Below are 12,264 nucleotides of genomic sequence, written 5' to 3'. Positions count from 1 at the left end.
GTGGTTGAGAGTCCGCCTGCCGATGCAGGGGACGCGAGTTCGTGCCCCGGCCTGGGAAGATCCCACATGCCGCGGAGCGGCTAGGCCCGTGAGCCATGGCTGCTGAGCCTGCACGTCTGGAGCCTGTGCTCTGCAACGGGAGAGGCCACAACAGTGAGAAGCCCGCGTACCGCAAAAAAAAAAAAAAAAAAAAAAAAAAAAAAAAAAAAAAAATTTGTAGTAAATGTAGTACTTCTGAGCTCATTGAGGCCGTGTACAACCTTTTCTATGGGCAAAAATATGGTTTGGTCTCATGCTTTGGTAATAATAATGTTTTTAGAGTATCTTAGACTTTTATGAGGAGAGCAGATGAGTTACATTTTTGTATTTTAGAACCCCAAGTCATAGGAGAAATTTTCAGGTTTATCACTAGTACCTTAAAGAAATGTTTAGCAGTGGATGGCAGACAGATGGACCTTCTTAAAACAATTATAGAATCTATATATCTATATAACTATACCTATATAACTATATAGATATAGAGTTTTCTTAAATCCTTACTTTATTTCTTCTTTTTTTGGTGGGAGGGGGTGCCATGCCACATGGCATGTGGGATCTTAGTTCCCTGACCAGGAATCGAACCCATGCTTCCTGCAGTGGAAGCATGGAGTCTTAACCACTGGACCGCCAGTGAACTCCCCTTAAATCCTTACTTTAGATCCAATATTAAATGAAGAGCACACTGACCCTGGGGTTTGGGAGGATTATAATATACTCAGGTCTGCGACTAAGACTGATAGAATTTGCACAAATCTGTTGTGTATAAAGAAAGGGTAATTAAATAGTATGTAATATATGTGAAATCTTTCTATAGAACTGGAAACTTATTTTGTATCATTCTGTTAATAGAGAGCCTTTGAATAACAGTAGGTTGACTTTAAGTTGCCACTAGTACATAAACTTCCTGATGGCAGGGACTTTTGTCTCTTTTGTTCACTACTTCATCTGTAGAGCCTAAAACAGTGCCTACAGAGTAAGCATTCAACAAATATTTGTTGAATGGATGAATTATGAAATAGCTCAGTAATATAATGTATTTGAATCAGATGTTCATTATGCATTATTTTATCACTGGTTACAAAATGTGACCTTAGACTGCTGCCCAGTTGGCTACACAAATATCACCAGGGAAGCACATTAATAAGACATATTCCCTGGCCTTCCACAACAAAATTCTGACTCAGCAGGCTTAGGGTAGGGCAGACAAAAAGGTTTGTTAGGTATAGCCAAGTTTAAGGTGCTCTGAAAAATCTATTCCTTGTGTAGAGCCCATATTTGTAAAATGTTTTGAAACAAAAGAATTACTTCTTCACAGTAACTCTGGTAATATTGGACAAAGCCAGTATCTTTCCTATAGATCAGTGGTTCTCAACCAGGTGCAATTTCACCCCACACCCACCCCCAGGAGATATTTAGCAATGTCTGGAGATATATTTGGTTGTTACAAGTGGAGAGAGGAGGTTGTACTGGCATCTGGTGGATAGAGGCCAGGGCTGCTGGTAAACATCTTACAATGTAGAGGACAGCCTCCACAATGGAGAATTATCTGGCCCAAATGGCAGTAATGCCGAGATTGAGAAAACCTGTTATAGACTAACTGTTACGTTAAGCTTTCTCTTATGTGAAGGTTGTAGTTCAGGCATATAATTTGATGCCTGGAATTACCAAATGCCCATTAGAATGGGCCAGTTGCAACAGACCTCTCCTGTGTGGGATGTAAGGTTTTTTTTTTTTAATCTACTTGATAAGCCTTTGGAGTTGGAGTTCTTTGCTATAGCAGTATGTATTCTGTAATCTTTCCATCACCTGCCTAAAACATTAATTAAATCATGATTATTATGAATGTAGAAGATTCTTTTTACCTTTAAGGTCTTAAATTCAACCTGTCTTATAACTTCAGGTAAGTAATGGAAGTTGAAGAATATAAAAAACAAGGCACTTTAGGCACATAGTCTCTATAGCAATTTTGTAAAAGATGTCAAAGTGAGCATTTTTTTTAAGTCAGTAGATTTAGGAACTTTTCCAAAGTAAGCATGGAAAATTATAATTTGGGGGTTAGAAAATCATATTTTAAATCTCTTTTCTCTACATCATCATGCTACCTAAGATGTTGGATTATGGAAATTTTGCTAGCCCTATTGTCATATATTATTAACTCACATGTACTTATTTTTATAGATACAGGAATTTTCCTGTGGTGGAGGCGAATTGGTCAATGCTGCATAATGAAAGGCCATACTTGTGTAATTTCGTAGGAACCATTTATGAAAATTCATCCAGACAAGCACTAATGAACATTTTGAAACAAGATGGGAATGATAAGCTTTGCTGGGTTTCAGCAAGAGAACAGTAAGTTCTATGTCTACTTGATTCATCCATTTTGTCTCCAATCTGAGAGTTGCTTTGTGTGACAGCACAGGTTTTCACAGACATTTTTAACTCCATTAATACCAGTCTTTCTCCAGAAGATACATGAGTAATTAAAGTTGTGAAGAAACTATGTTATATACATTAAAAATAGAGAGACTCTCCTATAGTCCATCTTGAAGGGGAATGCTGGTAACTATCATATGCAAATGTCAATTGTTCAGGTTTCCTCAATAATATTTGTTAGTCAGATTTGAACACAGGAGATTGTAAATGACAGTAATGGTCTCAGGTTCATCTCTGAGATGTTTGGCAAACCAGTTCAGTGTTCCAAGACTGGCATGCCATACTCCTCACACCTTTAGGAACCTGACACCACCCTGAGGACAGAGGCCATGTACCATTCTTCTTTGAATCCCCAGATGTAACATAGGACCTTGAATTAAGTAGGCCAGGATAAGCGGGGAGTGGATGGATGGATGGATGGATGGATGGATTTAACTGGGTTAACTTTCTTCCATCTTTTACATGGTAATCATGAAACAGGTGTTCATGGACTGAAGGAAGAAATTTGGGGATCATTCATTTTATTTTTAGATAAACAAATGGAGTTTCATGTGTAAAGCAGAGTCATCAGAGAAGCAATGCCTAAAAAAAATGTCCTTTTAGATCTAGAAATATATTAATTGGAGCAGATACTCTCTTTTAGAAAGCCTGACTCTACTACAGCCAAGAATACTCTACCCAGCAAGACTCTCATTCAAATTTGATGGAGTTATCAAAAGCTTTACAGACAAACAGAAGCTAAAAGAGTACAGCACCAGCCTTACAACACATGTTAAAGGAACTTCTCTAAGTGAAAAAAGAAAATGCCGCAACTAGAAAGAAGAAGATTACAAAATGAAAGAAGTAAAGGCAAACATACGGTGAAAGTAGGAAATCACCACACACAAAGCTGGTAGGGAGGTTAAAATACAAAAGTAGTAAAAATCATCCATATCCACGATAAGCAGTTAAGGCAGCAGTCCCCAACCTTTTTGGCACAAGGGACCAGTTTCGTGGAAGACAGTTTTTCTACGGACTTGGGGTGGTGGTGGTGTTGATGGTTTGGGGGTGATTCAAGCACATTCGTTACATTTACTGTGTGTACTTTATTTCTATTATTATTACATTATAATATATAATGAAATAATTATACAACTCACCATAATACAGAATCAGTGGGAGCCCTGAGCTTGTTTTCCTGCAGCTAGATGGTCCCATCTGGGGGTGATGGGAGACACTGACACCCGAAATGTGTTGCTTATGTCCAGTCTACTCCATAAGATGCAGCTTGTCGCTTGCCACTCACTGATAGGGTTTTTTTTTTAATTAATTTACTTATTTGGTTGTGCCGGGTCTTAGTTGCAGCACGTGGGCTCCTTGGTTGAGGTAGTCAGGCTCCTTAGTTGCGGCTCCAGGGCTCCTTAGTTGCGGCACACAGGCTCCTTAGTTGTGGCATGTGAACTCTTAGTTGCAGCGTGCATGTGGCATCTGGTTCCCTGACCAGGGATTAAACCCAGGCCCCCTGCACTGGGAGCATGGAGTCTTATCCACTGCGCCACCAGGGAAGTCCCACTGATAGGGTTTTGATATGAGTCTGCAAGCAGTTGATTTATTATGGTCTCTGTGCAGTCAAACCTCTCTGCTAATGATAATCTGTATTTGCAGCCACTCCCCAGTGCTAGCATCGCTGCCTCAGCTCCACCTCAGATCATCAGGCATTAGATTCTCATAAGAAGCGAGCAACCTAGATCCCTCACGTGCGCAGTTCACAGTAGGGTTCACCCTCCTATGAGAATCTAATGCCGCCACTGATCTGACAGGAGGTGGAGCTCAGGTGGTAATGCCAGCAGTGGGGAGGGCTGTAAATACAGATGAAGCTTTGTTCACTCGCCCGCCGCTCACCTCCTGCTGTGCGGCCTGGTTCCTAACAGGCCACAGACCACTACCGGTCTGTGGCCCGGGGGTTGGGACCCCTGAGTTAAGGGATACACAGAACAATTAGATGTAAAATATTATATCAGAAACAGTAATTGGGAGGATTTCCCTGGTGGTCCAGTGGTTTAGAATGCACCTTTCAATGCAGGGTACACGGGTTTGATCCCTGGTTGGGGAACTGAGATCCTACGTGCCCGCGGGGCAACTAAGCCCACACGCCACAGCTATTGAGCTCACGTGCCTCAATGACAGAGCCCGTGTACCACAAACTACAGAGTCCACGTGTTCTGGAGCCTACGTGCCACAACAAGAGAGAGAAAATCCACACACCACAACTAGAGAGAAGCCCGCGCGCTGCAATGAAGAGACTGTGTGCTGTAACAAAAGATTCCCACATGCCTCAACAGAGATCCCATGTGCCACAACTAAGACCCGACACAGCCAAAAATAAAGAAAATAAATAAAGAAAATAAATAAATATTTTTAAAGTGAAGAATAAAAACCATATAATCATCTCAATAGAAAAAACTTTGGATAAAGTTGAACATCCATTTATGATAAAAACTCTCCAGAAAGTGGGCATAGAGAGAGCATACCTCAACATAATAAAGGCCATATATGACAAATCCACAGCTAACATAATACTCAATGGTGAAAAGCTGAAAGCATTTCCTCTGAGATCAGGAACAAGACAAGGATGCCCACTCTCACTGCTTTTATTCAACATAGTTTTGTAAATCCTAGCCACAGCAATCAGAGAAGAAAAAGAAACAAAAGGAATCCAAATTGGAAAGGAAGAAGTAAAACTGTCACGTTTGCAGATGACATGATACTACACATAGAAAATCCTAAAGACGCCACCAGAAAACTACTAGAGCTCATCAGTGAATTCAGTAGAGTCGCAGGATTCAAAATTAATATACAGAAGTTGGTTGCATTTCTGTACACTAACAATGAACTATGAGAAAGAGAAATTAAGGAAACAATCTCATATACCATCTCATCAAAAAGAATAAAATACCTAGGAATAAACCTACCTAGGGAGGTAAAAGATCTATACTCAGGGCTTCCCTGGTGGCGCAGTGGTTGAGAGTCCGCCTGCCGATGCAGGGGATACGGGTTCGTGCCCCGGTCTGGGAAGATCCCACATGCCGCGGAGCGGCTGGGCCCGTGAGCCATGGCCGCTGGGCCTGTGCGTCCGGAGCCTGTGCTCCGCAATGGGGGAGGCCACAACAGTGAGAGGCCCACGTACAGCAAAAAAAAAAAAAAAAAAAAGATCTATACTCAGAAAACTATAAGACACTGATGAAAGAAATTGAAGATAACACAAACAGATGGAAAGATATACCTTGTTCTTGGATTGAAAAAATTAATATTGTTAAAATGACCATACTATCCAATGCAATCTACAGATTCAGTGCAATCCCTATCAAAATATCAATGGCATTCTTCACAGATTAGAACAAATCATTTTAAAATTTGTATGGAAACACAAAAGACCCCAAATAGCCAAAACAATCTTGAGAAAGAGGAACAGAGCTGGAGGAATCATGCTTCCTGACTTCAGACTATACTACAAAGCTACAGTCATCAAATCAGTGTGGTACCAGCATAGAAACAGACACATAGATCAGTGGAACAGACTAGAGAGCACAGAAATAAACCCACACACTTACAGTCAAGTCAGTTTAGCTATGACAAAGGAGGAAAGAATATACAATGGAGAAAAGACATTCTTTTCAATAAGTGGTGCTGGGAAAACTGGACAGCTACACGTAAAAGAAAGAAATTAGAACATTCGCTAACACCTTAAAAAAATCAGCTCAAAATGGATTAAAGACCTAAATATAAGACCAGATACTATAAAATTCCTAGAAGAAAACATAGGCAGAATACTCTTTGACATAAATCACAGCAATATTTTTTGGATCTGTCTCCTAAAGCAAAGGAAGCAAAAGCAAAAATAAACAAATGGGACCTAATTAAACCTAAAAGCTTTTGCGCAGTAAAGGAAACCATCAACAGAATGAAAAAACAACCTACTCAATGGGAGAAGATATTTGCAAATGATACGACTGATAAGGGGCTGATATCCAACATATATAAACAGCTCATCCAACTCAACATCAAGAAAGCAAACAACCTGATTACATAATGGGCAGAAGAACTGAAAAGACATTTTTCCAAAGGGGAAATGCAGATGGCCAACACACACATGAAAAGATGCTCAACATTGGTAATCAGCAGGGAAATGCAAAGCAAAACCACAATGAGATATCACCTCATACCTGTCAGAATGGCTATCATCAAAAAGAACACAAATAACAAATATTGGTGAGGCTGTGGAGACAAGGGCACTGTTGGTAGGAATGTAAACTGGTGCAGCCACTGTGGAAAACAGTATGGAGGTTCCTCAAAAAACTAAAGATAGAACCACCACATGACACAAGAGCTCCACTCCTGGGTATATACAAAAACAAAAAAACTGGAAAAAAACCAAAAACACTCATTTGAAAAGATACCAATACATGCACCCCAATGTTCATAGCAGCATTATTTACAACTGCCAAAATATGGAAGCAAACTAAGCATCCATCAACAGATGAATGGATAAAGAAGATGTGGTATATATATACAATGGAATACTAATCAGCCATAAAAAAGAACGAAATTTTGCTATTTGCAGCAACATGGATGGACTTGGAGGGTGTTACGCTAAGTGAAATAAGTCAGACAGAGAAAGACAAATACTGTTTAATATCACTTAATGTGGAATCTTAAAAATGCAGCTAACTAGTGAATAAGACGAAAAAGAAGCAGACTCACAGATACAGAGAACAAGCTAGTGGTTACCAGTGAGGAGAGGGAAGCAGGAGAGGCAATTTAGAGGTAGAGGGGGAAGAAGGGTTATTATGTGATTATATGAAATTATGTGTGTGAAACTTTTGAAGATTGTAAAGCATTATACAATTTAAGAAATCTTTCATTCACAGAAAAGAAGGGATTGGAAATTGTAAAAAATCAACCAATCAATCAGGCATAGAAATACAAAAAAAAAAAGAAAAGAAATCCTGACTCTATTGCTAGTGTAATCATATCCATTCAGTATTGCTAGCGTAATCATATATATTTTTTAACATCTTTATTGGAGTATAATTGCTGTACACTGTTGTGTTAGTTTCTGCTGTATAACAAAGTGAATCAGCTATACGTATACATATATCCCCACATCCCCTCCCTCTTGCATCTCCCTCTCACCCTCTCTATTCCACCCTTCTAGGTGGTCACAAAGCACTGAGCTGATCTCCCTGTGCTATGCGGCTACTTCCCACTAGCTATTTGTTTTACATTTGGTAGTATATATATGTCCATGCCACTCTCTCACTTCGTCCCAGCTTACCCTTCCCCCTCCCTGTGTCCTCAAGTCCATTCTCTATGTCTGCGTCTTTATTCCTGTCCTGCCCCTAGGTTCTTCAGAACTTTTTTTTTTTTTTTAGATTCCATATATATGTGTTAGCATACAGTATTTGATTTTCTCTTTCTGACATACTTCACTCTGTATGACAGACTCTAGGTCCATCCACATCACTACAAATAACTTAATTTTGTTTCTTTTTATGGCGGAGTAATATTCCATTTTATATATGTGCCACATCTTCTTTATCCATTCATCTGTTGATGGACACTTAGGTTGCTTCCATGTCCTGGCTATTGTAAATAGAGCTGCAATGAACATTGTGGTACATGACTCTTGTTGAATTATGGTTTTCTCAGGGTATATGCCCAGTAGTGGGATTACTGGGTCATATGGTAGTTCTATTTTTAGTTTTTTTAAGGAACCTCCATACTGTTCTCCATAGTGGCTGTATCAATTTACGTTCCCACCAACAGTGCAGGAGGGTTCCCTTTTCTCCACACCCTCTCCAGCATTTATTGTTGGTAGCTTTTTTGATGACGACTGGTGTGAGGTGATACCTCATTGTAGTTTTGATTTACATTTCTCTAATGGCTAGTGTAATCATATTATATCCATTCAGTCAACAAATATTTATCAAGCAACTGCTATATGCCAAAAACTATTTTAGCCATAAAGGGATACAGTGGTGAGCAAAACAGTCAAAAGGGTCCATGCCCTCTTAGAACTTAAATGCTTATTGGAGGAGACAAACCAATAAAATATATTGTGTCATATATATATAGTGTCAGACGATGATAAATACCATGTAAAAAAATTGAGCAGAGGAGGGGGATGTAGAGAGGACTTGGGGTCAGGAGTGGAGCATTTGATATTTTAGAATAGCCAAGGAAAGTGCTAGTTAGAAGTTTGCATTTAAGCACAGGACTGAAAAAGGCAGAGGGGTGAGCCTCATGTCTATTTGGGAGAAGAGTTGCCCAGGCAGAGGGAAGAGCAGATATAAAGGCCTAAGGTGGAAGCATGCTTACCATGTGTGAGGAACGAGGGACAGTGTGCCTAGAATGGAATGAGTGAGGGCAAAATAACAAAGCTTACTGTGGGAACAGAATTATTCTTAAAATCCCTCTCCTACCATTGAGCCAGGAGGTGGAGTAGGTGTCCTCCTTGCTTCTCATTGCTGCTTCCAGACCACTCTCCCTTTTCCCTCCCTAAAACCTCCAATTTTGAATCTCATACCAGCAGACAAAACTATTCTTTCTCTTTGAAATCATAAGGGGAAGGGATAAATTGGGAGATTGGGATTGACATATACACACTACTATATATAAAGTAGATAACTAATAAGAACCTATTTATAGCACAGGGAACTCTACTCAGTATTCTGTAATGGCCTACATGGGAAAAGAATCTTAAAAAAAGAGTGGAGAGGGCTTCCCTGGTGGCGCCGTGGTTGACAGTCCGCCTGCCGATGCAGGGGACACAGGTTTGTGCCCCGGTCTGGGAAGATCCCACATGCCGCGGAGCGGCTGGACCCGTGAGCCATGGCCGCTAAGCCTGCGCATCCAGATCCTGTGCTCCGCAACGGGAAGGGCCACAACAGTGAGAGGCCCGCGTACCACAAAAAAAAAAAAAAAAAAGAGTGGAGATATATACATGTATAACTGATTCACTTTGCTGTACACCTGAAACTAACACAACATTGTAAATCAACTATACTCTAATATAAAATTAATTTTTAAAAAACTCCTAAAAGAAAAGAGAAATCATATACTGGCCCTTGGGTTTATCCCCTTAATTCTTTGAAGAGTCTAGTTCCTGGCATACTCTCAGTGTCTCCGACATTTTTTCCAGCCTCATTCTTAGTGATTCCCAAATCCACAAAGATGGTCTTTCCATCACGTTGGTCTTGCAGTTCCTTTACTTCCTCTCCCCCAGCGATCTGGGTCTCCACTTGACCTCAGCCATTCACTACCATGGTCATTTCCTGGACCTTATGATTACACATACTGCATGATCTCAAATTCCAGCATCTCTCTCTCTGTAAACATCATTTTCTATCATTCCAGCTCATTCCCTGTAATAATCTGACTTCAGCAATTTAACTGGGACTTACAGTTCATTGTTCCTTATACCTTTTCATTGTCCTTTACCCACCTCATCTTTACTTTATTCTTTACCCACTTAAATTTCATAGTCAATCATGACCACATATACAACCAGCTCCCTAGTTCCTTAATCTAGCAAACCCTAACTCTGGTTAAATCCAGCTCTCTTACCTGCTCCATACCTTCACCCATGCAGCCAAACACACTTGGAGAAAGGTGCCAATTGTTCTCACTTTAAATATATGACCTTGGGCTTCTCTGGTGGCGCAGTGGTTAAGAATCCGCCTGCCAACGCAGGGGACCCAGGTTCGAGCCCTGGTCTGGGAAGATCCCACATGCCGCGGAGCAACTTAGCCCGTGCACCACAACTACTGAGCCTGCGCTCTAGAGCCCATGAGCTACAACCACTGAGACCGCGTGCCACAACTACTGAAGCCCGCGTGCCTAGAGCCCATGCTCCACAACAAGAGAAGCCACCCAGTGAGAAGCCCACGCACCGCAACAAAGAGTAGCCCCTGCTCGCCACAACTGGAGAAAAGCCCGCGTGCAGCAACAAAGACCCAACGCAGCCAAAAATAAAAATAAATAAATTTATTTAAAAATATATATATATATATATGACCCTGACCCTTGAGTGTCCAGCAGTCATCCATCTCCCTTGTCCATGTATTCTTCCTCTCTCCTGGAAGACTGTTTCATACCTTCTTCTCTCTTCCCAACTGCTCTTACCTTATGACCCTGTTGCTTATTTCACTGAGAAAATAGGAACAGTCAGGAGGGAACGTCTAGTTTTCTAACTAGCCTCTCAGCTCCTACCCTTGCCCCATACAATCTACTCTCAACACAACAGCCGGATAGATTCTGATAAAACATAGATCAGGTCAGTTACCCCTCTGATCAAAACTCTGTGATGGGTGCTCTGACTTCATCTTCTACACCTCTCCCCTTCAGTTACCCTGCTTTAGAAACCCTGGCTTCCTTGCTGTCCCTTGAACATGCGTAGCACATGCCATATCATGGCCTTTATGCTTGCTCTGTGCTCTCTTCTTCCCCCAGATATCTGTGTGGTTTGCTCCCTCACCTCTGGCTCCCCGCTCAGATGCCCATGCAGTGAGACACTCCCTGATCACCTCTTTACAGTTGCAATACCATCCTACCAAAAACTCCCTCCTCACTTCTCTGCTTTATTTTTCCACACAACACTTAACACCTTCTAAATAATTTACTGACTTGACCTGGTTACTATCTGTCTCCACCACTAGAACTGTGATAATAAGCTCCATAAGGGCAGGAATTTGGATGGAGGGTGAGGTAGAGAAAGAAGACAAAGCACTCACAAAATTTTGGCTGATATAATTTCATTCAGAAATTGTATGGCCACAAGATTTTTTTAAATGTGTAGCTGTAAACTTCTCAAATTCTTAAATATTTTCAAGAAATCTATTTGGGCAAGATTTTATGCATCTCTTCTGCCTGCCACCTCTATAATGTGTTTACCATTTCTTGTAACCAACATTAAAAGATAAAATATTTTCTTCCACAAAAGATACGCTTAGTAAAGTGAAAACTTCAGGTTTTTTTCTGATTTTCTAGGTGGCAGCCTCAAGAAACAAATGAAAGCCTTAAGAATTATCAAGATGCTCTGCGTCAGAGTGATCTCACGTTGTGCCCAGCAGGAGTAAACACGGAGTGTTACAGAATATATGAGGCTTGCTCCTATGGCTCCGTTCCCGTGGTAGAAGATGTAATGACAGCTGGCAGCTGTGGAAATTCATCTGTTTACCATAATGCTCCTCTGCAGTTACTCAAGTCCATGAATGCTCCCTTTATCTTTATTAAGAACTGGAAGGAACTTCCTGCTATTTTAGAAAAAGAGAAAACTATAATTTTACAAGAAAAGATTCAAAGAAGAAAAAGGTTACTTCACTGGTATCAATACTTCAAAGCAGAGCTAAAAATGAGATTTATTAATATTGTGGAAAGTTCATTTCTAAAGAACAATAAAGGTTAACTGTAGTTCATCTTTTTGAGCTAAGATCTGATTTTTTGAATTTCTAATACTGGGTATGTGTGTGTGTGCTTGTGTATTTATTAATGTTCTTTAAGTTAGCCCTAGACCCTAGATTATGTCTGTAGTATTGACCAAGTACAGCCTTATTGGGCCCCTCCTGAAAATAAAGTTAAAATGTTACTCAAACTCATTTGTACAAAGTTGAGTGATTCAGCATAATCAACTCTTCTCATTCATTTAAACCCGCTCTAGAGAAGCAGCATTGTGTAGTGGAAAGGCTGGGCTTTGGAGTCAGACAAAACCTGGGTTAAAACCTTACCACTGCACCTACTATCTGGGGACCTTGA

The 12,264-nt window shown here is 40.5% G+C and overlaps 1 protein-coding gene across 1 annotated transcript in view; it reads left to right on the top strand.

Annotated features, from left to right (window-relative positions):
* Nucleotides 1–11,936, top strand: part of RXYLT1 (ribitol xylosyltransferase 1) — a 28,204-nt gene extending 16,268 nt beyond the window's left edge. Inside the window, exons 5-6 of the mRNA XM_060113716.1 lie at nucleotides 2,218–2,388; nucleotides 11,500–11,936. Of these exons, the coding sequence (XP_059969699.1) occupies nucleotides 2,218–2,388; nucleotides 11,500–11,917 (589 nt within the window). The 3' untranslated portion in view covers nucleotides 11,918–11,936. The remainder of the gene's footprint in view (nucleotides 1–2,217; nucleotides 2,389–11,499) is intronic.
* Nucleotides 11,937–12,264: the final 328 nt, after the last annotated feature.

Source organism: Mesoplodon densirostris, chromosome 11 (assembly GCF_025265405.1).
Source record: "Mesoplodon densirostris isolate mMesDen1 chromosome 11, mMesDen1 primary haplotype, whole genome shotgun sequence".
Classification (NCBI taxonomy): domain Eukaryota; kingdom Metazoa; phylum Chordata; class Mammalia; order Artiodactyla; family Ziphiidae; genus Mesoplodon; species Mesoplodon densirostris.
This window is presented reverse-complemented; position numbering and strand designations above follow the sequence as displayed.